The sequence below is a fragment of the Corylus avellana genome, chromosome 9, assembly GCF_965113065.1.
Source record: "Corylus avellana chromosome 9, dhCorAvel1.hap1.2, whole genome shotgun sequence".
Lineage (NCBI taxonomy): Eukaryota > Viridiplantae > Streptophyta > Magnoliopsida > Fagales > Betulaceae > Corylus > Corylus avellana.
In genome coordinates this window covers 14,192,184-14,219,362 of record NC_142498.1, presented here as the reverse complement: position 1 = coordinate 14,219,362, position 27,179 = coordinate 14,192,184, and the positions used below count along the sequence as shown (strand labels likewise).

The 27,179-nt window shown below is 37.7% G+C and overlaps 2 protein-coding genes across 7 annotated transcripts; one reads left to right on the top strand and one right to left on the bottom strand.

The window, feature by feature from the left end:
• Positions 1 to 6,704: 6,704 nt before the first annotated feature.
• Positions 6,705 to 7,507, bottom strand: LOC132190943 (uncharacterized). Its single transcript, XM_059605969.2, has one exon. The coding sequence runs from the start codon at positions 7,480 to 7,482 to the stop codon at positions 6,970 to 6,972; it is 513 nt and encodes a 170-aa protein (XP_059461952.2). The 5' UTR covers positions 7,483 to 7,507; the 3' UTR covers positions 6,705 to 6,969.
• A 10,477-nt stretch (positions 7,508 to 17,984) lies between these two features.
• On the top strand, positions 17,985 to 24,480 carry LOC132189202 (Pentatricopeptide repeat (PPR) superfamily protein). Of its 6 annotated transcripts, none has more exons than XM_059603807.2 (5): positions 17,985 to 21,404; positions 22,430 to 22,571; positions 22,960 to 23,181; positions 23,349 to 23,430; positions 23,656 to 24,480. In XM_059603807.2, the coding sequence occupies exon 1, from the start codon at positions 18,044 to 18,046 to the stop codon at positions 21,323 to 21,325; it is 3,282 nt and encodes a 1,093-aa protein (XP_059459790.2). In that variant the 5' UTR covers positions 17,985 to 18,043; the 3' UTR covers positions 21,326 to 21,404; positions 22,430 to 22,571; positions 22,960 to 23,181; positions 23,349 to 23,430; positions 23,656 to 24,480. The 6 variants fall into 6 exon arrangements, with proteins under 6 accessions (XP_059459790.2, XP_059459791.2, XP_059459792.2 ...); XM_059603808.2 differs by having other exon boundaries at positions 22,960 to 23,430; positions 23,656 to 23,892; positions 23,966 to 24,480; XM_059603809.2 differs by having other exon boundaries at positions 17,985 to 21,383; positions 22,960 to 23,430.
• The last annotated feature ends 2,699 nt before the right edge of the window (positions 24,481 to 27,179 follow it).

Sequence of the window (27,179 nt, the reverse complement as noted above, 5' to 3'; positions counted from 1 at the left end):
GTTCATGGGGAAAAAGGGTGCCCTGCAAAAGGAAGAGCAAAGAATTGGGGGACATGGTTGGGAGCGAGTGATGTGGGAGAAAGGGGACAGATAGGGGGACAGATAGGGGGCAGCCCCACAAAAAGAGGATGGGTGGCCGCCTCATTCAAAGGATGATGGGACTGACGAAGATGGTGACAGCGAGAGAAGAGGTGATCTTGGTAATTATGGAAATGGTAAACTACTCGGAAACCCTAGCGATATTTTTACCTTGCAAGATAATATATGCAGGGAATCTGGGGCTTCCCTTTTGGGGGTGGAGAAGGAAGGAGAAAATCATGGCGAGAATGTGCTGGAGAATCCTACGGGGAATACATGAGGAAAATATCACGGGAGCGTGAAAGAAAATGATTTTCATCTTTTGGAAGGTTTGGGGGGGTGCGGCGAAAAGGGGACAGTTGGTTTCCTTTTTGAGAAAATGACAGGAGCTGGAATGGTGACCCAGACAGACAGTGAGGCTGGCAGTAGTCTGCAAGTGGATTCTTTAAGTGATCCTTTGGCCCAACAGGGAGACTCGCTAGTGGAAAATTATGATTTATTGAAAGTTGGGGGAGGAAAAAGCCTAGGGCTGCAAAGCCCTAATGTGCGGACATGGAAACATTTAGCGAGAAAGGGTAAGGGTGAGGGAATGGTGGCAAGTCTAGAAGTTTTGTCTCTGAGCAAACGCAAAAAAGCCATGCATGCAAGATCATCTGAACCAACATTTAAAAGGAAGAAGGGTCGCTAGGTCAAGTAGGAGACTGAACAATTAACTCTAGAAGTGGCAGAGGCTATTGATCAGCCCCGTCAATAGCTATGAGTCTTATAAGTTGTAATTGCCGGGGGCTTGGGAACCCTCGTGCAGTTCGTGATCTTTGCCAACCGGTGAAGGAGAAGAGCCCACACTTTTTGTTTCTTATGGAAATGAAGAGTAGGAAAAAGAGGATGGAATGGTTATGGGTTAAAATGGGTTTCGCTGGACTGTTGGTAGTGGAACCAGTAGGGAAAAGCGGCGGGTTAGCACTAACGTGGAAGATTGAGGGCTCTTTATAAATGATGGATTTCTCCCACAGGCACATAAATGCAACGGTGAAGATGGTAGAGGGTGATACACCGTGGACCTTTACTGGCTTTTACAGCAATCCAGACTGGACAAAGAGGGCTGAATCGTGGGATCTTCTTCGCTTGTTGCATTAAATTTCCTCCATGCATTGGTTATGCGTGGGAGACTTCAATGAAATAACAATAGAATATGAAAAAGTAGGGGGAGCATTACGAAGATCAGGGCAAATTGAAGCTTTTCATGAATCGCTAGAGGACTGTCATCTGAGTGACTTGGGATTTATAGGCTCTAAATTCACCTAGTCAAATGGTAGGAAGGAGGGAAATTTTATAACTGAGTGCTTGGATCATGCTGTGGCCATTGAAGATTGGTGCAAGAAGTATACGGAGGTAGCAATCCATGTATCGGTGGCATGGTCTTTGGATCATATGCCACTTCATGTCATTTTTAACTAGGAGAAGGAAGGGACCACGCCCCAACTGCTATGGCCTCTGTTTTGGCAAAGCTGGATACTTGTCGAAGGGTATTCTCTACGTGGAGTTAGCAGAAATACGGGAATCTTACTAGGCGGGTCAAGGAAAAAACTCGGGACTTGGAGCAGCTACAGAGGCAGGAGGTGCCAGCTAACAAGGAACTAATCAAGACCCTTCAAGCCGAGATTGACCTTCTCTTCGAATAGGAGGATTTACGGTGGAAACAGCGGGCGAGTCAAAATTAGTTTAAACATGGTGACCGTAATACGTCCTATTTTCTTGCATGGGCTAATTCACGGATTAGGTAGATAGAAGACAAAGATAGGACGGTGTGGTCCAAGGAGTTGGATATTAGTAATGCTTTCATGCAATTCTATCAAAGGCTGTTTACATTGGGCGGTTCTATGAGAGTGAAGGAGAGTTTGATGGGCCTGGAGGGTAGAATCTCTGTTGATATGAATGATATGCTTACAAAGGAGTTCATTAGGGAAGAGATTGAGAATGCTCTATCATATATGCATCCTCTTAAATCTCCAAGTCCGGACAGGTATAGGGCTGGTGTTTTACCAAAATGCTTAGGGGTTAGTGGGCGCCGATGTGTGCAAGGCAGCATTAGACTTCTTAAATCATGGAGTCTTGGATCCATCGATTAACTCGACGTTCATTACCCTTATACCAAAGGTAAAAACACCTACTTGTATCTTTGATTACAGGCCAATAAGTTTATGCAACGTGCTATATAAGTTGATCTCTAAGACATTAGCTAACCGCTTGAAGTAAATTTTACATCATATATCTCGCCAAACCAAAGCGCTTTTATCCCAGGGCGCCTAATAACAAATAACATAATGGTGGCATTTACGGCTCTCCATACGATGGATACAAAGCTTAAAGGGAAAAGGGGGTACATGACCATGAAACTCGACATGAGCAAGGCTTATGATCGATTAGAGTGGCATTTTTTGGAGGCGGTGATGAGGAAGATGGGCTTCTCAGATAGGTGGATCCTTCTTATCATGATGTGCATCCAGACGGTATCTTATTCTATCCTTGTTAATGGACAGCCACATGGTCGGATCATACCCTCTCGAGGTATAAGGCAAGGAGATCTGTTATCCCCATATCTCTTCATTTTATGTGTGGAGGGATTGAGTTCTTTATTGGAGATGGCAGAGAGGGAAAGGAGGATAACGGGGCTGGTCGTTACACGAGGGGGTACAAAAGTTAATCATCTCTTCTTTGTGGATGATAGTGTGCATTTTTGCAGGGCTAGTACCATGGAGTGGGATAATATACAACAAATCCTTGAGTTATATAAACAGACTTTCGGGCAAAAACTCAATCGCAATAAGACCAATCTGTTCTTTAGCAAAAGCACAACTCTAGAGGTTAGAGATTTCATTGTTGCGGCTGCCCAAGTATCGCCGATACAACGCTATGAGACCTACCTGGGTTTACCAGTGCTAATAGGCAGATCCAGGGTGTGTGCTTTTAATGGACTGAAGGAGAGAATTTGGGGGAGGCTTAACGGCTGGAAATAGAAGTTTCTTTCGGCGGCAGGGAAAGAGATACTCTTAAAGGATGTGGTGCAAGCGATCCCAACCTATACTATGAGTGTTTTCTTGCTCCCTAAGACCTTATATAGAGACATCAATTCTATGATGTCTAGATTTTCGTGGGGGCATCAAACGAACACCTCCAAGATAGCATGGCTGAATTGGAACAGTATGGGTTTAGCTAAATCCAGAGGAGGTTTGGGATATAGGGATTTGGAGCTTTTTAACCTAGCTTTGTTGGCTAAGCAAGGTTAGAGGTTGATTCAAAATCTTGATGCTTTGGTGGCAAAGATCATGAGGGAGAATACTACCCATCTGGGTCTTTTAGGGAGTCCGGTTTAGGAGGCAAACCTTCTCATATTTGGAGAAGTATTTGGAAGGCTAAATTATTGCTGGAACAGGGGCTCGTGTGGAAGGTAGGGGATGGAAGATCAATCCGGGTATGGCATGATAAATGGCTTCCTGGTCTCTCCAATTTCAAGGTCCAAACCCCGGTTCATACTTTAGGCGATGATGCTACGGTCAGTTTGCTCATTGACGGAGACACCAACTGGTGGAATTCCTCACGGGTGAAAGAACTATTTTCAAAGAGGCAGGCTTCAATTATTTGCAGTTTGGTTGTAAGTCCTGGATAGCCTAATAGAATTGTTTGGGGGGGGGGCACCAAGGATGGGGTTTTCTCTGTCTGCGGTGCCTACCATCTTGCAGAGGAAAGGCAAATGCAAGAGCGGGGAAACTGTTCAAAGGAGGTCGAGCTCAATGCATTATGGAAGACCATTTGGGAAATTTACAGCACCCTGGTGGTGAAAATGTTCATCTAGAAAGCATGTAGGGAAATTTTACCCACGAAGGAGAGGCTACACCATAGGCAGATCACAGCTGACCCATTGTGCGTGATATGTGGGCTGGAAATTGAGACGATGAGCCATGTCCTTTGGGCTCTCCCGTCAGCGAGGGATGTCTGGATGGAGGTGAGCAGGACAATGTAGAAGTGCACTTGTGATGTAGATGATTTTCGGGTCATTTTGTATAAATTGGCTTGCAAATTGGAGGATACAGAAGTTGCATTATTTGTGACGGTGGCATGCCAGATTTGGCTAAGGCATAACACTGTTGTGATTGGTGGGGATTTTGATGCCCCCGGGGAGGTGGTTAGGCGAGCCAAGGTTCAATTGAAAGCACACAATGTAGCAGAGCAACATAGACATAATCAGTTTATGGTGAAACCAATTCAGCTAGTGGAGAAATGGGCAAAGCCGCCGGTCGGGGTTGTGAAGGTGAACTAGGATTCAGCCAACGACAAGGAAAGGGAAAGAATGGGGATGGGGGTCGTGGAGCGGGACCATGAGGGTGGGGTGGTTGCGATGTATGGAGCCTATCGACCAAACATTCTGGATCCCACCACGGCAGAAGCTATGGCTGCTTGGCAGGGGCTACAACTCTGTAAAACTCTTGCCTTGGATAATTTTATCTTGGAAGGAGACGCTTTGGAGGTAGTAGTGGAATTATGTAGAGATGGCAACTGTATGAGCAGGTATGGGCAGTTACTAAACGAAGCTAAGTCTATTCTAAGGGGTAGTCCCCAATGGCAGGTATCTCATGTAAAGAGGCAGGCTAATAATGTTGCTCATCAGCTGGCTCAACTGGCTTTAAATCTTGTAGAGGATGTTACTTAGATGAGGGATTTTCCCCTATGTTTGCACGAGTTTGTCCTGGTAGACCAATCTATTCGACTTGATTATCAAAAAAAAAAAAAAATAGTTAGTATTTACTTTTTTATAAGTTAATGCTTATACACTATAAGTCTATAATCTTATATTTATATATGATTGAGTGTGTGTATTTATGTGTGTGTGTGTGAACACATATTAAAATAACTTCTTCTTTTTTTTCTTTTTTTTTTTATTCTTTAAAGTAACCTATATAGTATTATGTACTAATATACATACTTATAAATAGAAATATAGTGAACCATTCTCACTAGTTTCTAGAGAGAGACTCTCCTCCTTCTCTCTAAAAGAGTAAAGCTTAGCCACCTCCATTTGTGAGATTTTTCCACCACTTCCTGTAGTTTTCCAACGGAAGAGGGATGGATATTTGTTCCTTCCTCCCCTCTTTTCCCCTTGTTTCCTTTCTTCCCTTTTTCCCCTTTGTTTTTCTTTTCCTCCATAGTTTTTGTTTTTGGTTCCTCAAAACACACCATTACCGGCTAATCTCCGTCCTTGGCTTGCTGTCCACTGCCACCATGCTGATCTCCACCCCATCCCCGATCCCCTTTGCGTGCCATTTGTCAGATCTATAGAGGTTCACATATTTGGTTTTTTCAAGGCTAGATCTGTAAACCCCCGCCATGCCCACCCTTAGACATGCCCCAAGACGTGCCCCACCACCATGTTCTTGGGCCTCCTCGCCTTCCGCCGATCTTCTCCTTGTCACCGTCCGGTCACCACGCGCCTACATGTGGCCATCATGAGCCTGCACATGGATCTCAATTGCTTGCGAGTGTCTCCACACGCTGGCGCGTGGGAGATCTTTACCGGCACATGGCTTCTCCGAATCAGCGCTGTAGCTATTTTTTGGTGTTCTGTTGTATTTCTATTATTTTAATTTTTTTTTCGCAGCTCTTTTTGTTTTGTTTGGGTTACTGTCTCCCACCCTTTTTGTGGACTGATTTGAAAGTTGAGACTTTTGTAACTGGTGTGTTTTTCTTGTCGACAGATCTTGCTCGGTTCTTGACAATGCTCCCCCTGCAACAACCACTTAATGGTGATAGTTGCCTTTACCTCATGGGGCTTTTAATGAAGCCCTTTTGACCTTTGTATACCATTTCGTGCGGCCCTTAGAGAGGCCTGAATCCTTTTTGGTTCCATTGCCTACCATTTGTTTCCATTACCATTTCTGTATTGCCTTTTTCGTTTAGGTTTTGTTGTTAAAGAACCCACTCTGTTTCATTTGTGTTTGTCTCTTTAACCTTTGTCCCATTATATATATATATAATAAATTTGTATTAATACATACATGTATAATTTAATAAATATGTCTATGTACAAGCGAGCTTATGATTCAAGCCGAACAAGTCGAATCAAACATATACGAGCCAAGCTCATAAGCATTATCCGAGTTAAGTTAAGTCTATACGAGTATGCATCATTTAATATTCAAGCATATTTTTGTATTTACGAGCAACTTATTTATTATTCAAATTAAAACCAAATTGAATTTAATCGAATGGAGCTGAGCGGATTTCACAAATGGTTTGGTCATTTAACACCCCAATCCGCAGTTGACCTTTATATTAAAGGTCTATATTTTCGAAAATCCCATCCATTTAAATATATGATTTAATTTGATACCCATCTTTACGTTTGAGCTCCTCGCTCTTCTGGGTTTCTTTGATTCTTTCTGTTGAAGCCAATTGAAGCAAGTGGTAAAGCAAGTTGCAATGCCATTAGACCATGTTAACATTACAAAAGATTTCAAGAACAAACCAAATAGATATCCCCCCTTTACTCTTACTGATGTTTTATTTCTTTAACCTACTCTCTTTTTCAAAATTGTATCACTTCAATTCTAATACGATCTTACACGTACAAAATCCAAATTTGATCACATAGACCATCATATAAGATCAATCACAAACTGGGTAACACAATCACAAGCCATATTGTGGCCACTGCCACCGTCGCCGAAATTCGAACACTTCATATTACGACTTCTCTTTCTTCTAAACGACCTCTCTGGCGACGTCGCTTGCCTCTAATACCTATTCATGCTAGGCACCAAAAAACTACTCCTTTTGAATTCATGTACAATAATATATACCATGTACCTAGCTACCTTAAAAAAGTCCTAACAACTACTACTTTTCTTGCAAATCTGATTCGCTTCTACGATTGAACGACTTCTCTTTAATGGTGTCCAATATAGGCTTCCATGACCGCGCTCTAGCCGACCTGTCTGCACCGTACCCCATCATCTCTCCCTCCGGCTCCATAAACCGGCTTGGACTCGTAACTGGGCTCAAGCCGTATGGACTAGCTCCGGGCAATTGAGGCTCACGCCGGCTAGCTTTCGCTACTGCAGTTAGCTTCTTAATGATGGAAACCAAGTCCAGTGGAGAAACATCAGCTCGTAATACTGAGAATGGCAGCAGGAAATATATTTTGCCGGCTTCGAGCTGGGTGTCGGGTTGCAGCGGCTCGGAGCCGGCGCAGAGAAGCTGAGCTGGGGTGCACACAAAGTGCTTGGGAGGCTTGCCGGTGACTTGGCTGACTGAAACAGGATGTTGGAAATCCTCCACGTAGCCATTCATGTGAACTAGTCTTATGCTCTTGGGTGGTGGTGATGATCTGCAGGAAAAACACGCCCCCATCTTTCTCAACAAGATGTAAAGAGAAGCAAAGATATGTGTTTATGGATATGATCAGAACCGTAGTATTTACTCTATATATAACAAACACTTCCTCTTCTTCGCCTTAATTATCAATTATCCGACCCCTTAAACAACGACAACAACAGAGAAACAATCAATCAATGACTTGCACGCTTTCAATTCGTTTTGTTTTTTAGTTTTTAGACCAAGTCAACCACCTAAGCCGTATGAAAAGGGCTCAGACCAAGTTTTTCATCTTAATTTATTGCTATATAAATAAGACAAAATGGAGAGAATCAATTTCGTCATCATGATTTAAACTTTACGTAATATATATATATATATATATATATATATATGATGCATGTCAATGTTGTGATCTGAAATGGATACTATCATGTACACGCTTAAATAAACAAATTTTAAATTCTGACAATAAAAAAGATACTATTTATTTCAAAAAAAATGAAGATGATAATAATGTTACTCATTCGCATTTGTTTTACATATAAGATAGTGACCTATTTTACCTTAACCAAAATTATTGTAAAATGAATGTAAAAAATAGCATTTATCTATAAATAAATAAATCACAAGCACTAAATAAGTAATAGATAGAGTCATATCTAAAGACTCCAAATTATAATTTAAAAAAAATATAAAAAAGAAAAAATTAGAAGCAATACATTTCCTGCTTACAGATTATATTAATTACGTCTATTCACATAATCAAGTAATTAATCCCTCTAAAAAAAAGAAAATTTCTCAATGACTTGTGGATTGACCCGGTCAAGACATGAGTCTATAAAGATTGGGGTTTCAACTTTGCTTTTGGAAATAATAGTCCAAATGTCGTGGGCGTGGGGCTTGGAAGTTTGTGGATTGCCCTCAAATTACGTATGTAGAGTAGGCCATGAGAGTGATGATAAAAAGCTTGACCCAGAAAAAGGAAGACTTGTTGATGATAACTTTGATAAAGAATTTAATCCAAAATGTACGCTGCACATTAACCCCTATTCCACCTCCATGCATATTTTAAATCTCTATTTTATTTTATTTTTTTGATTTAGGGTCTAATTCAATTTGTGATTTCAAAACCAGTAATTTAATAGTGATTTTTAAAAAATTGTAGTAAAATGATAAAATTATAGTTTGTCTTTTAAAATTGTAGTTTAACATTTAAAATTGAGATTTTTGTATGTCATACGGAATAAAATACTGAAACAGCTTTTTTTTCTTTTTCTTTTTTTCATTGTCTTGTTGATGTACGTAGTTTATGACTGAAATGGGGATGAAATGACAGATAATTAAGGTTCAAAATTAGAATTTCTAGCTCTCATACTACTTATTTTAATTATTTTATCAATATTCTAAGCCTGTAACAGTTCAAACGTAAATCTTACATATCGATCGATGAAATTCTTTTGTACTTCTGGTAGTATATTGTCCTTGTGCTTTCTCAAAGGCATTTCTTAAAAATTTTAGGGTTAATAACTTTTTTGGGACTTCGGTTTTAACGTTTTTATTTTTTCCCAAGATTTTAAAACATGACAAATTTAGTACCTCACATATGGGAAAAGACGGAATCACTACTTCTGTTAATTTTCGTCAGTCTCAATTAACATAATTCCACATCATCTACATTAATATAGCGACACATGTACTAAAAATTAAAAAAAATAATAAAATAATAATTAAAAAAAATATGCCTAAAAAAATAAAATGAAAATTTTATGGTCACCCCATTTTGGCCAATGGGGGTGGCCGACCACCCTCATTTTGGCATTGGGGGTGGCCGAAGCCATCCCATGGCCTTTGGGGGTGACCGACCACCCCTTTTTAAGCCCTTGGAGGTGCTTCAGCCACCCCCAGATCGGTCTTGGGGGTGGCTCTAAGGCCAGCCACCCCCTAAAATTTTAATTTTTTTTTTTTAGGTTTTTTTAATTTTAATTTTAATTTTATTATTTTTGTTATTTTTAATTTTTTAGGACACGTGTCACAATATTAATGGAGATGAGGTGGAATTCTGTTGATTGGGACTGGCAGAAACTAATGGAAGTAGTGATTCCGTCTTTCCTCATATATGAGGTACTAGATTTTTCATATTTTAAAACTTAGAGGTGAAAAAAATAAATAGTGTATGGATGTGTTTCTTTTTGTCTTTTTCTTTTTTTCTTTATTTTCTTTCTTCTAGTATTATGAGCACTTCCGATCCAATAATATATATATATATATATTTTCTTTACTTGACTTTATTAATTAGAGTCAAAATTGAAGGATCACCAACTCTATCATATGAGTAACCGTGGACTGGACCCTGAATTTCTTGATTATGTTGTGGGCAAAATGTCATTTTCGTGTGGAAATTATGTTGCAAAAAGACAGTCTTGAGCAGCTCATGAGTCCTAGTCTCGGTCTTGTTTCTCCTCTATGAAGAGAAGATTTACACGTCGACTGGGAATGCTTTTTCTTTTTCTTTTTTTTTATTAAAATTATTTTGAGAAAAAAATAGAAAAATATTTTCTCTTGTCATTTCTTTCAAAACATATTTAGTGATACTCTCGATTTAGAGACTTGTTGGGCCAAACAACTGGGCCCAAAACCACAAACCTTCTTAAATATGTTTTATGGTGTGAGTAATTAATGAAATTATCAAGAAAATTTTAAACCATAAACCTTGCAAATTGGGCATTCCATTTGCTAAGACTTTTACACGTCAACCGTGATGATCTATCTTCATTGAGTGAATTAGGGACTTCATGTTGAAGTGTGGATACATAAAGCATAGGGATGCAATTCATTGAACGGATTACGGGAGTTGTCTTTCCTTAAAACATTGTGAAAATGAATGATTATAACTCCCAAGACTTTTTATGATATTAATTCTAAATTCTGAGAGGATTGTAAAATCAAATGTCAAGCGAAAATTACTTTGATGCATTTAGGAGTGAGACCTTTACTATGGTCAAAATTTTCGGTGCATTGGGTGATCATATATAGCATTAATGTGGGAACACCTTTCTCAAAAATAAATCAAAGTTGTTTATTTAAGGGATAACAAGTTTTCTCTTGAGATAGATTTAATAGAGTAATTATTCTCGGTCCTTGGCCAAGGCATTTTGGTAAAAAGTTACTAAAATACTTATGTACAAAGTGAAATGAGCTTTCACAAGTACGGTAATAATTATCTGATTAAATTGGGTATACAATAATAAAGATGCAGAGAAGTAAAGTGATTGTATCATTGACTTTAATTCTATTACGGAACATTTAATTGAGGAATCAAAAGTCAATATTGAGAATTGTCTAGAGGATTAATTGTATTAAACAAAAAATATAAACTAGATTGCAATTACAATTATTTAGTAGAATCAATTGTAATCAATTAATAACCTAGTGTGACGGTCATGAGATGACAAGAATTACAAGCCTATGTGAAGTTAGTTTTATTTTTTCATTTGGGTCCCTTACCAAGTTGATGTAAATTAATAATGTCAAGCTTTTATTTATTGAGCTACTTCTTTTAACAATGGCCAGAGAAAAACAATGCATATGAGATTGAGCTTGAGGATAAAACCCAAGCCCAAGTCCACTGTAATAGCCCAAGTCAAGCTATTACTTATTGAGCTACTTCTTTTAACAACGGCTAGAGAAAAACAACGCATATAAATGAATGCACATGAGACTGAGCTTGAGGATAAACCCCAAGCCCAAGTCCACTGTAATAGGCACATGGGGTCAGAGTAAAATCCCAGAGCCCTGATCGTGTTTGGAGAATGTGGAGGCTAGGGTTTGTTGGGGATAATGATCTAAACTCCAAGTTTTTTTTTTTTTTTTTGGTAAGACATTTGAGTTTATATTAAATAAAGTTGTTATTCAATGATTTATTTAATTATGCATATTGCACATAACTTTTTTGCATACTTATCATTATTGATTGTTAATCATGTGCATGTAAATGGTCCATGTTGGGGAGAGAAATACCAATAGAGTCAACAAGTGTATGTTAATATACATACTAGAACACTACTTCTAGCCTAAAAAGCCTAAGCTAATGGTCTTAGGTCCGCTTAAATATATTAACCTATATTATTCTTTATATTTTCTCAATGTGGGACACAAACCTCACAAGTGCATGCAAAATAGTCTATGAATTGTATTAAATATGATTTATGGTGTGAGTAATAAAATTATCACACAGAAGATCTTAAACCATAAACATTTATAAGGTCATAACCTATTGTTCGTAGTCGGTAATAGAATTGAGCATTCAATTTACATAGACTGTTATACTTCAACAATAATGATTTATCTTGTCATGGACTTATGCATTTACTTTTCCACCTGTGAACACTTCGATGTTTTGTAGATTTGTAGGTTTGTATAATGTAAAGTTGAGCATTTCACTTGGATAAAGATGCCAAGCGAAGGGCTTGTATTGTCAGGTTTCCATAGATTATACAGAAGTTCATGATTATTGTATTATTATTTATTTGCAAGTTCCGAGTTTGTATTAATGATAACTAATGGCATTTAAAGATATTTTAATTTGTCTCAATTCATTATTTGTCACTTTAGGCTATTGTTTACTCTAATAATTAGTATTGCTATGGTGAAACCAGCTAAGGACAAGTTAGTTATTGCACTGTGAGTAACATTCTACGTTAATTATTTTCATTAATTAATTTTGGGGCATTTTACAAGTTATTTCCACTGCGAGTATTTGAGTTAGCAGTATCCTCAAGTGGAAAATCTAGATATTTTTCTGTTACGACTTGTTTTCCGAGTCGGGGCGTTACAACTTGTTTCTTGGTGTTTGATGCTTAAAATTTAGAAGTTTAAATGTTGATTTCTCAGCCTCAAAATCACACGGCTGAGGTTTGGCAACTTGTCTAAAGTTTAAACTTAAAGTAGGTCTTGTAGTTTAAAGTTCAAATGGTAACAAAAGGGCTAATTGCCAAGTCTTTCAAATTCAAAGTTAAAATTTGAAATGCTAACTTTTGAACCCAAAAGCTCTCATGGAATGAGGGTTGGTTGAAAGTCCCTCTTGGATTTCGAATTTCAGCAATTTTCTAGCTTTTCAAAACTTAAGTTTGAACTTTAAAATTGTTTCTACAATGACTATATATATATATATATATATATATATATATATATATATGGGGGAAGATATATTTTACCTCTTGAATTATCCATCAATTTGTATTTTGACCTCCAATGTTTAAAAAGTGACACTTGACGCCCCCCCTCCAAAACTTCCAAATTGTTGCAATTTGACTATTCTGACTTCTTTTTTTTCCAAAATGTCTCCATTCCAAGTTAAAAAAATTAAATATTAAGGGGTGGCAGGCCACCCTAGTAGAGCCTAGGGGTGCCTACGGCCACCCCAAACCGGACACCCCTTAATTTTTATTTAAAAAAAAAAAAAAAAAAAAAAAAAAAAAAAAAAAAAACTTAGGATAGGGGCATTTTGGAGGAAAAAAAAATCAGAATGGTCAAATTGCAACAATTTGAAAGTTTGGGGGGGTCAAGTGTCACTTTTTAAATATTGGAGATCAAAGTGCAAATATGTGAGTAGTTCAGGGAGTAAAATGTATTTTTTCCATAAATAGATTTGATGGCATTCAAGACCTACATTTCATGAATTTAGTAAAGTATATATATACTTTACTAAATTCATGAAATGTATGTCTTGAATGCCTTCAAATCCATTTATAATTTACTTACCCAATTCAAGCAACAAGTTGTCAGAGCACTTATTAAAAAAACTTAGTAAATATAGTGGTTTTTCTGTATGTGCTCTAAAGCACTTATTTCAAAATAAAACATAATAAAATAAACATGAGAATGGAGAATCCCTCATATCCTAAACAATATCCCGACCTTCTTCTGCAAAGGAAAACAAAAGAGTGAGTAGAAAGCTTAGCAAGTAACTTTTCCAATTGGCTTAGAAAACATTTAATAAACTGAAAAATAAGTTCAGTTGACATAATACTCATAAAATATAACAAAATAAATCGTTATTCCTTTATAACCTTTTCATTTCATGGCATGGCGTACAATTATGCCCCGTGCCCCGTTTGCATGGGGTTATTTGATCCAACCTTTAATCAAATGAATAAGTGTTTATCACAAAATATGCAGAATTAAAAATATGAAGCATGTAATAAACAATCACCAAAATATGTAAAGCAATAAATCAAAAGGAACACAAATATTTTAGTGACGAAGTGGAAACCTTTTGAAAATAAGTTTCAAAAGTCAAACCACTCCGAGGCAGCAAAACCCTAAAAACTACTTATGTACAATTTGAATATAATAACTCGTTCGTACTTTTTCATTCCAAAATAGTTGAACATTGCAGATCAAATAATGCTAGGAATTATTAATTTTTATTATTCTCTTAAGATTGGTATGACTTTTAAAACAACTATTAAATCAAAATCTAATAATAATTAATTCTAAATATAATGATAATTTTAAAAGCTACATCAACAACATTGAAATAATAAAAAGAGAAATGTTAGGGGTCAATAAGTTCATCATATCTAGCTCATATTCTCTTACAAATTCAATAGATCAACCATTAGATTTGTAGGACCCACCATTGACTTATATGGGATTTAGATAAGTTCACAAGTCTAATGATTGATTTGTAAGTTGAGATGAGCAAAATATGAAAAAAATATTGACCCATAACATTTCTCTAATAAAAAAAGAGAAATTATTGGTGCACTACAAAAATTGTATTTTTTCCTGACATGCAGTTTCTGACGTGTTAGGCGGTCTGACACGTCAGTAAATTTTACTGACCTGGCATTTTCGACGTGTGTCAAGCGTTAAAATTTTGGGTGTCAGAAACAGAAATTTTCTGACTTGTTATTTTTAACACGTCAATAATTTTCAAAAACCTAAACCCAAAAAATCTTAAATTCTCCTTTTCTTTTTCTTCTTCTTCTTCTGCTTCTGCTGCTTCTCTTCTTTTTCTTTTCTCCTTTTCTTTTTCTTCTTCCCTCTCGAGAAAGCTGGTTGGCTGTGCAGAGAGAAGAGGGAGACTGTGAGAGGAGAGAGAGAGTGTGGAGAAATAAAAGAAAAGGGAAAGAATAAATGTTGAATAAAAGAATAAAGGGAAAGAAGAATGAAGAATAAATAATAAAGGGAATAAAGAATAAAAGAATAAAGGGAAAGAAGAGAGAAAGAAGAGGGAAAAAGTTGAATATCCCACACATTTTTTTTTTTTTTTTTTTTTTGTGATGCCAACATTTAAAACGTCAGAAATTTCTGACGTATGTAAATAGCATGTCAGAAAATTTCTGATGTGTGAAAATAGCACGTCAGAAATTTCTAACGTGCTAAATACACACGTTAGAAATTTCTGATGTGGTATTTTTGGCCACGCCAGAAAAATATTTACTGATGTGGCATTTTTGCCATGTCGGTAATTAGTGACGTGGCCAAAAATCCTATACTGTAGCCACGTCAGAAACTGATTTTTTTTTGTAGTGGTGTCAATAGTTTATCCATATTTTTCTCATATCGTCTTACAAATCAACCATTAGATTTGTGCACTTATGTAAATGTAACGGCCCCAAACCTGGCCTTGACCAGTTTGGTTGGATTACTAGCAATTACCAATATAGCTAACTAGTAGCTAAGTGCAGAATTGGCCCTCTAAGCAATAAATCAGAGTTAATGTATATGAAGGTGAAATAAATCTAAGAAATTTAATAACCATAAATGAAGCATACATTATCCTTGAAATAGAGACACGGAGCAACTAATACAAATAACCTGATCAAACCTGGCATCAACATGAAGATTCTTGTCTTAAATAAATTTGTAGTGGCAACCTCGCCACTATCCCCTTAGAAAGTGGTTTTCTACAAGATGTAATAACCGCATGAGCCAATTATTATTAAGCAGAAGTAAACATGCATTTTGGAAAATGTTTGAAAAATGTGTTGTCTCTATTAATACATCATAAAAATATCGTTTCGTTGAAAGAAAGGGGTGTACTTCCAGCGGCAATTGTCTAAGAGTTTTAATGCAGAAAACTAATACTTTATTAGGTCATAACTATCATATATAGTCTACCCGAGATATTACCCATTCTCAGCAGGGTTAGTGCTGTCCCGAGGGACCTGATGCCAGTACCCCGACCAAATCCGACCTCGGGTGGCCCATGCTACTAAAGATGTATGTTCTATAGTGACCCTCCAATTAAGGTTGTGCCAGTCACGAAATAACAATTGGATCCAAGGCCCATATATCACATCCACACACATTTGACTATAGAATCATGTTTATATAGTAAACCCAAAGCCATTATACTGCAAATACCGGTGTATCATGTCATACGATTGACCAGTTATTTAGACAGTTACCAAGTTATGCAAAAATAGGCATGTTCATATCATGCACGTGATCAGTCAACTAAAATATCACACGTTTTTAAGGAAAGTAGTCGTAAGTGTTTACTTACCTCGTGCACTCGCTTGAGTCTTCCACATCACAAATCCCTACTATCACAAAATACGACAAATTGTTATATGTAGTACTAGAAAACTTTGCGAGTGACACAATAGGTTCTATCTAACGAAATAGGCCGTTAAAAATCCTAATCTCACATATTTGGGTTATTGGGCGAATGCCCTGCTCTCTGGGCAAACGCTCAGGCTCATGGGTGAGCATTCGGCTAGAGAGTGAAAACTCTTGGCCAGAGGCCCAAATATGGTTTAATGCTTCTATCTCGAAACTAGGGTGTGGTACATCTCATCCTAGGCTCCTAATGGACATATGCAACGTAACAAAACATGCAAACTTAAGAGATTAAAGGCGAGTTTAATGCTCTTTAAAAATATTCTTGCTCTTTCTAAGGAAATAGGTATAGAAACTAGTCAAATCATTTTTTTTTTTAACTTGGAATACATAAGAAAACAACAACAACAATATGAAGGCTATGAAAATGGACAAGAAAGTACCTTGATGATGGCAAAATCCACCAAGGCCTCCTCCTTTTCCTTCAAAGTCACTCCTCACTCTAGGTTTAGGGTTTTCAGGTGTAAGGATGGGCTGAGGGTCGAATGAGGGACTTATATAGGGGCTTAGGGCGTGCCTTTTTCTGAAAAAAGTGGATTATAAGTTAAAATTACTTTTTAGAGTGTCAACGAAAGTTTGTGTACTATTCACACAGTGGAGCAAATGGTTGAGGCGCATGTTTGATTATTACCCAATAGCCCAAAGCTTGGTCAACCAACGCTTAGGGTGGTCCCTCTAGCAAACACCCGCACTAAGGTTAAGTGCGAACGCTTGGGTGGTCCCTTGGCGAACGTTTGGGCAGAGAGTTGGATCTTGGTCTTTTTGGCAAATCTCAAGGGATTTGAGGTCACTCATAACGGATTTAGGTTTTTGTGTTATAAAACCTTTTGATAGGGGTGTCAACCCGGTCCCGGTTCTCAGTTATTGGCCAAAAATCGGGAACCGGAACCGGAGTACCTCGCTTATTCATTTTGGAAAACCAAAACCGGGTAACCGGGACCCGGTTAATTGAGTACCCAATAACTGGCCGGTTTCGGTTGGTACTCGGTTATCCGGACCGGGTAACCGGATTTTTTTAAAATTTTGTAATTTGAGCTTATTTTAGGCATTGGGCCTTAAATTTGAGCTTATTTTAACCATTTTGGCCTTTTTTTTTTTTTTTTTTTTTAAAAGAAAAAAAAAAAAAAAAGCTATTGGCATTTTTGTGCAAATAAACTATTACCCTTTTTTGTTGGTAGTTTTTAGGAATCGAGTAAAGCCTAAAAATCTTAAAAAATCAATGTTTTTGCTTTTATGGCCCTGAAAAATAAAAATTCAATTTTTTAAAATGCCCTAAAAATTAGCTTACCTACATAATATATTTTAAAACTGCATCCGGTTACCCGGTTATAACCGGGTGCCAAATACCGAAACTAGAACCGAAGTACCTGGTTACCAGTTTTTTCAACCTGAATCGAAACCGGTTCCCTAGTTTTCCTGCTTCCTAGTTTCCCAGTTTCCTAGTTTCCCGGTATTTCTTGAAACCCCTACCTTTTGATGATGTGTTTTACGAAAATGTCTCGTCATGTTTAAGTAAATCATTAGTCTTTTAAAACCGATAATTTTTGGGTATTACAGTAAACCCCACATAAGTTGTGTCTATTAAATTTATATATATAAAAAAAACAAATTATTGATACAAATAATTTCCCATAAAAGCTCCCATTGGGTCGCACTTTAGGTAGTCCAATCACTCATCCGTCCTACGAATATTGTCCTCTAGCTTCTGTTATGAGTGAATTTTTTTGGCCTATGAGTCTATGACTCACGTCTTCAAGGGGTAGCTCAATCGGCTGTAAATCACACCTTATAAAGCGAAGTCATTAGTTCGAACTTACCCTCCTATTCCATACATGTGAAAAAAAAAAAAAAAGTCAATGACTCACGAGTCACGAGAGCAGCGCCTCAGTTGCGAAGGGCTGCACATACCGAGTCTCTCCTTAACAGCAACAACAACGTCGCTCAAATTCAAGTTCCACGTACAATGTTTTTCTCTTGCACCAAATTCTTCCATTCTTCTTCTTCTTCTTCTTATTCTTCTAGTAATAATGAGTTCCCAAAACTCCCTCCTCTTCAAACGTTACTCAAAAGAGGCTTCACTCCCACTCTCAAATCCATCAACCAATTCCTTATCTTTCTCTCACAAACCCATAGATTCAACACAATCATCCATTTCTTCTCTCAGATGTGCTCAAACCAAATTGAAGGCAACTCTCAGACTCACTCAATCCTTACCTGGGCTCTCCTCAAATCCCCGAAATTCAAAGAATCAGGGCATTTCATGAAGACCCAGATGGCTAAAGCTTCGAATTTTCCCGAAACTCGCGTCTGGGACTCTTTAATTCAAGACCTTTGTATCAAACAAAACAACCCGGAAAAAGCTCTATCGGTATTACGGTTTTGCTTGAGTAGTAGTAACGGTATTCTTTGTTCTTCTTTCACTTTTTGTTCATTGATTCATAGATTCAGCTGTCAGGGAAATATGGGTAAGGCAATTGAGGTGCTGGAGTTGATGACAGATGAAAAGGTTAGATACCCTTTTGATAATTTTGTTTGTAGCTCAGTAATATCTGGATTTTGTAAGATTGGTAAGCCGGAACTTGCGGTGGGGTTTTTCGAAAATGCCATTAGTTCGGGAGCTTTACGGCCTAATGTCGTGACTTATACGGTGCTTGTGAGTGCTCTTGGTAAGTTGGGTAGAGTGAATGAGGTTGGTGATTTGGTTTGTAAGATGGAGAAGGAAGGATTGCCATTTGATGTTGTTTTCTATAGCAGTTGGATTTGTGGGTATATAGCGGAAGGGGTTTTAGTGGAGGCGTTGCGGAAGAAGAAACAAATGGTGGAAAGGGGAATCAATCCGGATTGTACGAGTTATACTATTCTGATAGATGGTTTTTCCAAGCTTGGGGGTGTGGAAAAGGCAGTTGGTTTTTTGAATAAGATGAGAAAAGATGGAATAAAGCCCAATTTGGTTACGTACACTGCCATCATCTTGGGGTTTTGCAAGAAAGGGAAAATGGAGGAAGCGTTTGCTATTTTCAAGATGGTTGAGGATTTGGGAATTGAAGTGGATGAATTTATGTATGCAACTTTAATTAATGGCTTTTGCAGGAGAGGAGATTTTGATCGTGTTTTTCTTCTGCTTGATGAAATGGAGAAGAGGGGGATTAATCCAAGTATTGTGACCTACAATACGGTGATCAATGGATTGTGCAAGTTTGGGAGGACATTGGAGGCTGACGAGGTCTCAAAGGGTATAGCTGGAGATGTTATTACTTACAGTACACTGTTACATGGGTATATTGAGGAGGAGAATATAACGGGGACTTTGGAAACAAAGAGGAGATTGGAAGAAGCTGGAGTCTGCATGGATGTTGTCATGTGTAATATACTTATTAAAGCACTATTTATGGTTGGGGCATTTGAAGATGCTCATGTAATCTATAAGGGAATGCCAGAAATGGATTTGGTTGTAAATTTTGTCACTTATTCTACAATGATTGATGGGTACTGTAAAGTAGGAAGAATCAGTGAGGCACTTGAGATATTTGATGAGTTTAGGAGGACATCTATTTCTTCAGTTGCATGCTACAATTGTATCCTTAATGGGCTCTGCAAGAACGGTATGGTGGATATGGCCACTGAAGTGTTTATTGAACTCAATGAGAAAGGTCTGGCTTTGGATGTTAATACCTTTATGATGTTGATCAAAGCAATTTTTAAAGCAAAAGGTGCAGATGGGGTTTTAAGTGCAGTTTTCAGACTAAACAATCTTCGGCCAGAAATATATGGTACTATTTGTAATGATGCTATCTTTTTCTTGTGCAAGCGAGGTTTTCCTGAGACTGCAAGTGAAGTGTACATTGCAATGAGAATGAATGAGTCAACTGTGACCAGCAAGTCTTACTATTCAATCTTAAAGGGGCTTGTTAGTGGTGGAGAACTGTGGTTAAGTCGACCTATTTTGACTACTTTTTTGAAAGAATATGGCCTAGTAGAACCTAGGGTATATAGGATACTAGCATACTACCTGTGTTTGACGGATGTGAATAGAGCCATTCGGTTTCTCAACAGAATCAAGGAGATGTTTTCAGCTGTCACTTTCCCTGTTTCTGTTTTTAAGGCACTTGTAAAGGATGGTAGAGTTTTAGATGCATATAAACTTGTGGTGGAGGCTGAAAATCATCTACCCATTATGGATGTGGTTGATTATACAATTATAGTCGATGGACTCTGCAAGGGAGGGTATGTCGATAAAGCCTTAGATCTTTGTGCTTTTGTTAAAAAGAAGGGGATTACCCTAAACATCATCTCTTATAATTCAGTTTTAAATGGTTTGTGCTGTCAGGGTCGCCTTGTTGAAGCATTTAGGTTATTTGATTCATTGGAGAGATATGATTTAGTTCCCTCTGAAATTACATATGGGACACTGATTGGTGTTTTATGTAGGGAGGGATTTTTGTTAGATGGAAAGCAGTTGTTTGAGAGAATGGTTCTTAAGGGCTTTAAACCAAATACTCGCATTTACAACTCATTAATCGATGGCTGCTGCAAGTTCGGTAAAATGGAAGAAGCCTTCAAACTTTTGTCTGATATGGAGATAAAATGCCTTGAGCCTGATGAATTCACTGTTAGTGCTGTCATCAATGGCTATAGCCAAAAGGGTGACATGGAAGGGGCTCTCGGATTTTTTTCCGAGTTCAAAAAGAAAGGTATATCTCCTGATTTCTTGGGTTTCTTGTATTTGATCAGAGGACTCTGTGCAAAAGGAAGGATGGAAGAAGCCAGGAGCATTTTGAGAGAAATGCTTCAGTCACAGCCTGTTGTGGAGCTTATATGCAGACTGGATACGGAGGTTGAAACAGAGTCAATAGAAAGTTTTCTTGTTGTTTTATGTGAGCAAGGAGGTATCCAAGAAGCTGTTACAGTTCTTGATAAAGTCGCATCTATGTTTTTCCCTGTTCGAAGTTGTCATAGTGCTAATGATAAATTAGATTTACTATACAATCTTTATGAACGGGAGGGATTTGGTACAGTTACTTCGAAGTCTATTGCCTGCCATTCTGAAGCCGATTTGGGGTTTGGATGGTCTGACGTAGAGGAAGTAGAGAAGGTGGAAAATTATTATAGAATAGGGAAAAGATTTCAATTTCATAACTTCGACTCTTACTATTCACGCATAGCTTCACACTGTTCAAGAGGGGAAGTGCAGAAGGCTGGTCAATTAGCTAAAGAAATGCTCTCTAATTTTGATGCATCCCATTAAAAGGAAGTTGAAAAACTGGGTTCCTTAACCAGCCTTGGAGCTTTCTCTACCTTTTTTGGTAAAACAAGGACCAAGAAAGGTATATACTACTGATTTCCCAATGTCTCAGTTTATATGATATTTTCACTCTATGCAATGCGTGCTCCAATTAAATTCATGGTAGTTGGCTAATTAGTTTAGAACTTGTTTTTTACTTATCTCCCCTGTCCTAATATCCATGGAATAGTGGAGCCCCCTGGCAATACGAATTGAATGATAGATTAATTGTCATGTTTCATGTTTATGTGGAAATGTTATTGTATAAGTTTGTGCTTAATGGAAAATTTCGATTGATCTGGTACAATCTATTCCATCATCTGGATTTGATTTCACTAATATTTATGTAATTCTTAGCATAGAAAAAAGTCCTCCACCTTCAATCACTTGGCAGCACGGATGGAGTATCAGGCTGGCTATGTATATCCCCATTAAATCCTAATTTATTTTTTAAAATAAGAAGAAACATAAGTTTTTAGGGAAAATTACACTTTAGCCCTCCAAAGTTTGGGGCGATTTTCAATTCGACCACCAATGTTTCAATTTTTGCAATGCACCCCCTTAAACTTGCAAATTTTTTTCAATTCGACCAATGTCATCCCAAAATTCCCATATTGCCCTTAATATTTTTATTTTTTATAAAAAAAATAATAAAAAATTGGGGGGTGCAAAAATGGCTAAATGGCCAAAGGGGTGGCCGTACGCCACCCCGAATATATATATTTTTTTAATATTTTTTTTTTTAAATAAAAAAATAAATTAGGGGCAATATGGGAATATTGGGATGACATTGGTCGAATTGAAAAAACTTTGCAAGTTTGGGAGGGTTCATTGCAAAAATTGAAACATTAGAGGTCGAATTGAAAATCGCCTCAAACTTTGGGGGGGTAAAGTGTACTTTTCCCAAGTTTTTATGTTAAAGGGCTGTTTCTTCTTATCTTGGCTGCTGTGCAATTGTGCTTATGACTAGTCAGATATTCTGTTGGTCGACAAGTGGTTGTGTTGGGCTTCAGCTTTCTGCATTTTTGGTCTACTATAGCCTCAACTATTGCTTTTGTTTTGCAACAGATTGTCATCATCAATTAAATGGGTGTAAGCTGGGTAGAACTTTTATCTGACAACTGACAACTATAACAGTGATTATCTTGCACCAGCTGGACTTCTACTGCACTAGGTTGTTTTCATTGGACATTTGGGCGAAGTTGAAACGGTAACTATCCAGATAAACCTTGTTATTTTTCCTCATTTCGAACCACAAATTGTTCCATAGCACGAACTTGGAGCATTGGATTTGGCTATGATGACTGCCCTGGTGAAGAATATTTCACCGGCTCATCTTGAATCTATATTTATGTTAAGCTCGATTGCTTCTTTATCCCATTTGAAATTGACAAGGACATGCTTTTTCTTTTGCTTCCCCTTTACTGGTTGTGCTAACTAGTAGAGGGATTGCCTCATGCAGTCGCTACATATTCGTACTTAGTTTCTGAATTTTTATTTATTGTACTTTTTGTTCACATTTGTAACATTGGTTGACAGATTGTGTGAACTGAAAATGAAGTTCCTCTTTTTCTGAATTTTATGACCGTGTCTTGCAGCTAATGAAAATGGAAACATCAACTTCGATGGCACAAGATGGTTAAAATGAACATTCTCAAGGGCTGTAGTCTTTGAAAATATACATTTTCTCATACTCTGCTTTTCTGCAGAATCTATTCACCTAAGTTGTGATGTTTGGTGTTACTTTTATGTATGACTACCTACAGGCTACAGCTTCCCCACCAAGTCAATTGTACTGCTCTAGCATGAGCTTTGAGATGGTAAATATCTATGGCAATTGTCATTTTTCACCCAGTTTGAGTTGAAGAATGGCATGAGCATTCTGTGATGGCTGTTCTGCTGAAGATACCGCAACATAGCTATTTAATATGTGCAGCTCATATATATCATCAGTCATAATCTAATTATTTTTTGTAAACTCTGGCAGGAATATGCATTTTGTTTACGTCACTCCATTTGCAATATGTGAACTCGTGTAGGATTTCCCAAAATGTTGCTGCATCTTCATGGTTAGTTTCTGATTTATTTTTTTTATTATATTTAAATTATAGTTTTCAGCATTGTTTCATAGCTTCGATTTTTTCACACACACTCTGAGAATTTACATGAACTGTTGAATTTCTCTTCCTTGTATTTTACTGAAGATTCCCCGCTAATGGGCACTGGAAAATTAACTTGTACATGGAGATCATAATACGTCTTAGGCTCTCATTGGTTTACTTTTCTTTTCACAGCTAAACAAAACAGAGTAATCAGCTAACATCAACTCTGTTAACCGGAAAGTGCCACGACTATGAAGAATGCTTGAAATTCTTGAAGGAAGCTACCCGTGCCTCTGACATCATTAACATTGCACTTATAGACAACATCTTCATCCATAATACCCGCATTATGCCAGGAACTTATTGGAACTTGTTCAAGATGGTGCCAAAATGGCCTGTTGAAGATAGTGCCGAGGAGGAAGTCCATTGGTACAAATTCTTCTTTCTCCTCAAGTTGTGATACATCTAGAGGAAGACAATGATGATGAAAATTTTGTTGTAGACTTGGAGAGACCTCTAAGCAAGACGGCCATGAAAGAGAGAGAGAAAGAAAGAGCAAAGATTGTGGAGAGAAAGAGATCGTGATGGAGGTTTTAATTGGATTAACGGAAGTGAAGAAAAGATCGTATTAGAAAAGAAAGAAAAAATATTGATACGGCAAAGGAAAAGATGATTCGTAATGAGAAACAAAAGCTTAAGGTTGAACTTAGGAAAGAGGTAAAGGAATAAAAGAAAGACGAAAGGGAAATTATGATGAAGGATACTAGCCACTTGTCATCAATTCAGCTTGAATATATTCAATCTCTCCAAATAGAAATCATACAGAAGTGAATGACTAACTAGTCCTTGGTAATTACCTACAGATTTATTTTAAGTGAACTAATCATGTCATTTTGTATTGTGCAATGATTTTGTTGTATTTGTTAAGTACTTTGTTGTGTTATGACTATTTGTTCAGTTTGTGATTTTGGTAGTCTACCCTCATCCAAGGAAAATATATTTTTCATTAGTAGATTACTTTCTTGGATTTATAATGTTATTAGGTTTCTTACAAAGGCATATTGTTAATGAAGATCAGTATATCTCTATTCCTAGATTGTTATGTCTAGTTATATCTCCGTCATCTTCAACGATCATGTTATGCAATTTTATGCACACCATCATAATCTCTTAAAGAGTTTCATGTTGGTTTAATCGTGCAGGTCCATTCACAATTGCAAACCGTGCTTGAAACACTCCAAATTTTTTGGACAAAATATGTCTATGAGCCATTACTGCATTGTGAATGTGCATAGAAAGGTCATGGCACATATGAAACCTCCTCCAAATTTTTTGGGAGGATATACTGGTGATTTAGCAAAATAGTTGCGGAAAAGGTTTTCTTGGCCTTGCAAAGAATTATGCCAAATAGTATTGCAATGTTGAATATAATCTTAGCGTGATCTTGGTCTTCTTTCGCTATCCCTTCGTTCTTTTACTATAACAAAAGTTGAAATTATTTCCAACTCATCGTTAGAGGAAGAATCATATAGAAGTCTATCGAGTTCAAGAATATGATCCATAGAGAGAAAGGGTATCGAAATGGATGAAAATCAATGAGGCAATAGGTCTATTTAAATTTAAAGAATACAAAATGTTCGGTTGTGAAAGCAACACCGAAGTTTTTAATGTAAACATAAATTCATATATGTTGCAAATAGAAATCATAAATGCAATGTTTTTTTTTTTTTTTTTTTGAGAAATAATCTGGACCACTTCTTATAAATCAATCAAACTGAGGGATAGAAAGCTCCCTCAAAATAATCTCACGAATACATTCAAGAAAGACACCCATCCAAGTCCTATCTAGCCCCTCCCTAATAGCCATTTTTTGCAATGGTATGAGCTGCACTATTGACAGCATGGCCCACCCCACGCACTTGCCACTGTGAGAAAGCAAACAGCATCACCTTCATATCCTCCACAAGATGCCCTATTTTGCTCCAGTTAGTGGCTTCAGAATTTACTGCATCCACCACCACCTTCGCATCCCCCTCCAGATAAAGTCGAGACAGTCCCATCTCCTTCCCAAAGCTTAACGCGTGAACTCCTGCACATGCCTCAATAGCAGAAGGATCAAGGAAGCCATGTTTTGCCAAATAACTCACTGCCAACACCTTCCCCTCCTAGTCACGAATCACTGCCCCCACTCACATAATGCTCATTGTTATTTTCCATGCATTGCACGACTATCTTGTGTACCAAAAACATGCATATTTGCAACTCTCATGATTTATACTTATTGCACATGAACTCTAACATTTTTTAGAAAAACGCTGTGCTGAATATGTTAAGAAAGTGAGACTTGTAAAAGAATGCATGTAAAATATAGACAAGATAATTTGCATTGTATGACACATAGTATACCGGTACGTGCGGTATAATGGCCATGGGCTTACTATACATGTTAGCTTTATGGTCAAATGTATGAGTGTTATGTGGGCTTTGGATCCAATGGTTTTGTGACCTGGTACAGCCATTCCCAATTAGCTAGGTTACTATAGGACAAACATCATTAGCGGTGTGGCACACCCAAGGTCGGACTCGGTCGTGCCGCTAGTGTTATGTACGGTAGCGTCCAATGGCTAGAGCACTAGCATTGTATTAGCTATCCTAGAAGAAGATGTCGTCGGAGTCAACTTGGGTAGTAGCACAGAACTTGATTCGGGTTATTTTTTAGAACATGGACCCGGTTTGGTTGAAGTCTATGCGGAAGGATGGAGGAACAGCCCGTGATGATATAATCGAGATTTTAATCTCGTTAGCCCTACTTAAGCTTAGATCTAGGATTTGATCTATTGATCTTTTGTTGGAACAATGTTATGATATTATGTTATGGTTTGCAATCCTATTTTGATGATGGTCTAATTGATGGTTATCTTTATATTATGAGGATTTATATTTACTCTGGTGAATGTTATGTGGATGTTAAATTTACTGCTCTCTATTTCTTATAGTTTTCGAAAGTCTTCCGCTAAGATTTTCTCGTTTTGACGAGAAAGGTTAAAATCCCTGAGTCTTGTCCTGCTAGGGATAGAGCTGGGAGACGAACTATGGGGTTAATTACTAGTTAATTGATTTGCCCATCAGGGTCATTACAGTTGGTATCAAAGCCTTGTGCTCTTAAGATACTATAGGATAAAGGAAAAGAGAACTTAGGCCATGATCACACCAGAGTTTAGGTTAGATAGGCTATTAGGACTTGGCCTCTAGATTTGGTCGTTCGGTTCTAGATGAGTCGGTTCTAACTCTACCTTTCATTGCAGAGAATGCCTCCCTGAAGGAACCCTGCAACTGGACCTAACGAATTGAGATCTTGGAAGCCCTGAAGGGAATGTTCACCTCGAGCTTATGGACATCCCAGTCTATGAAGCAGCACCCCTGGGTAATCAAGTGATGGACGTGATTGGCTAGCTAGTGTCTGCCTTAGATCGCGATAGGGTTGCAAGGCAGCCAGTTGAAGGGACTGGATGCTCTTTGAAGGACTTTTGTAGTCATTACTCGAAGAGTTTCGATGGAAGAGGCGATCATATCAGCGCTGAGAATTGGCTGAATGATGTGGAGGAGTTGTTAGCTACAACTGGGTGTACTAATGAGCAGAAGGTGGCTTCTACTACTTAATAAGCTAACGGGAGAGGCCAAGCGCAGGTGGCAGGACAAGAAGGCGGTGCTTGCCG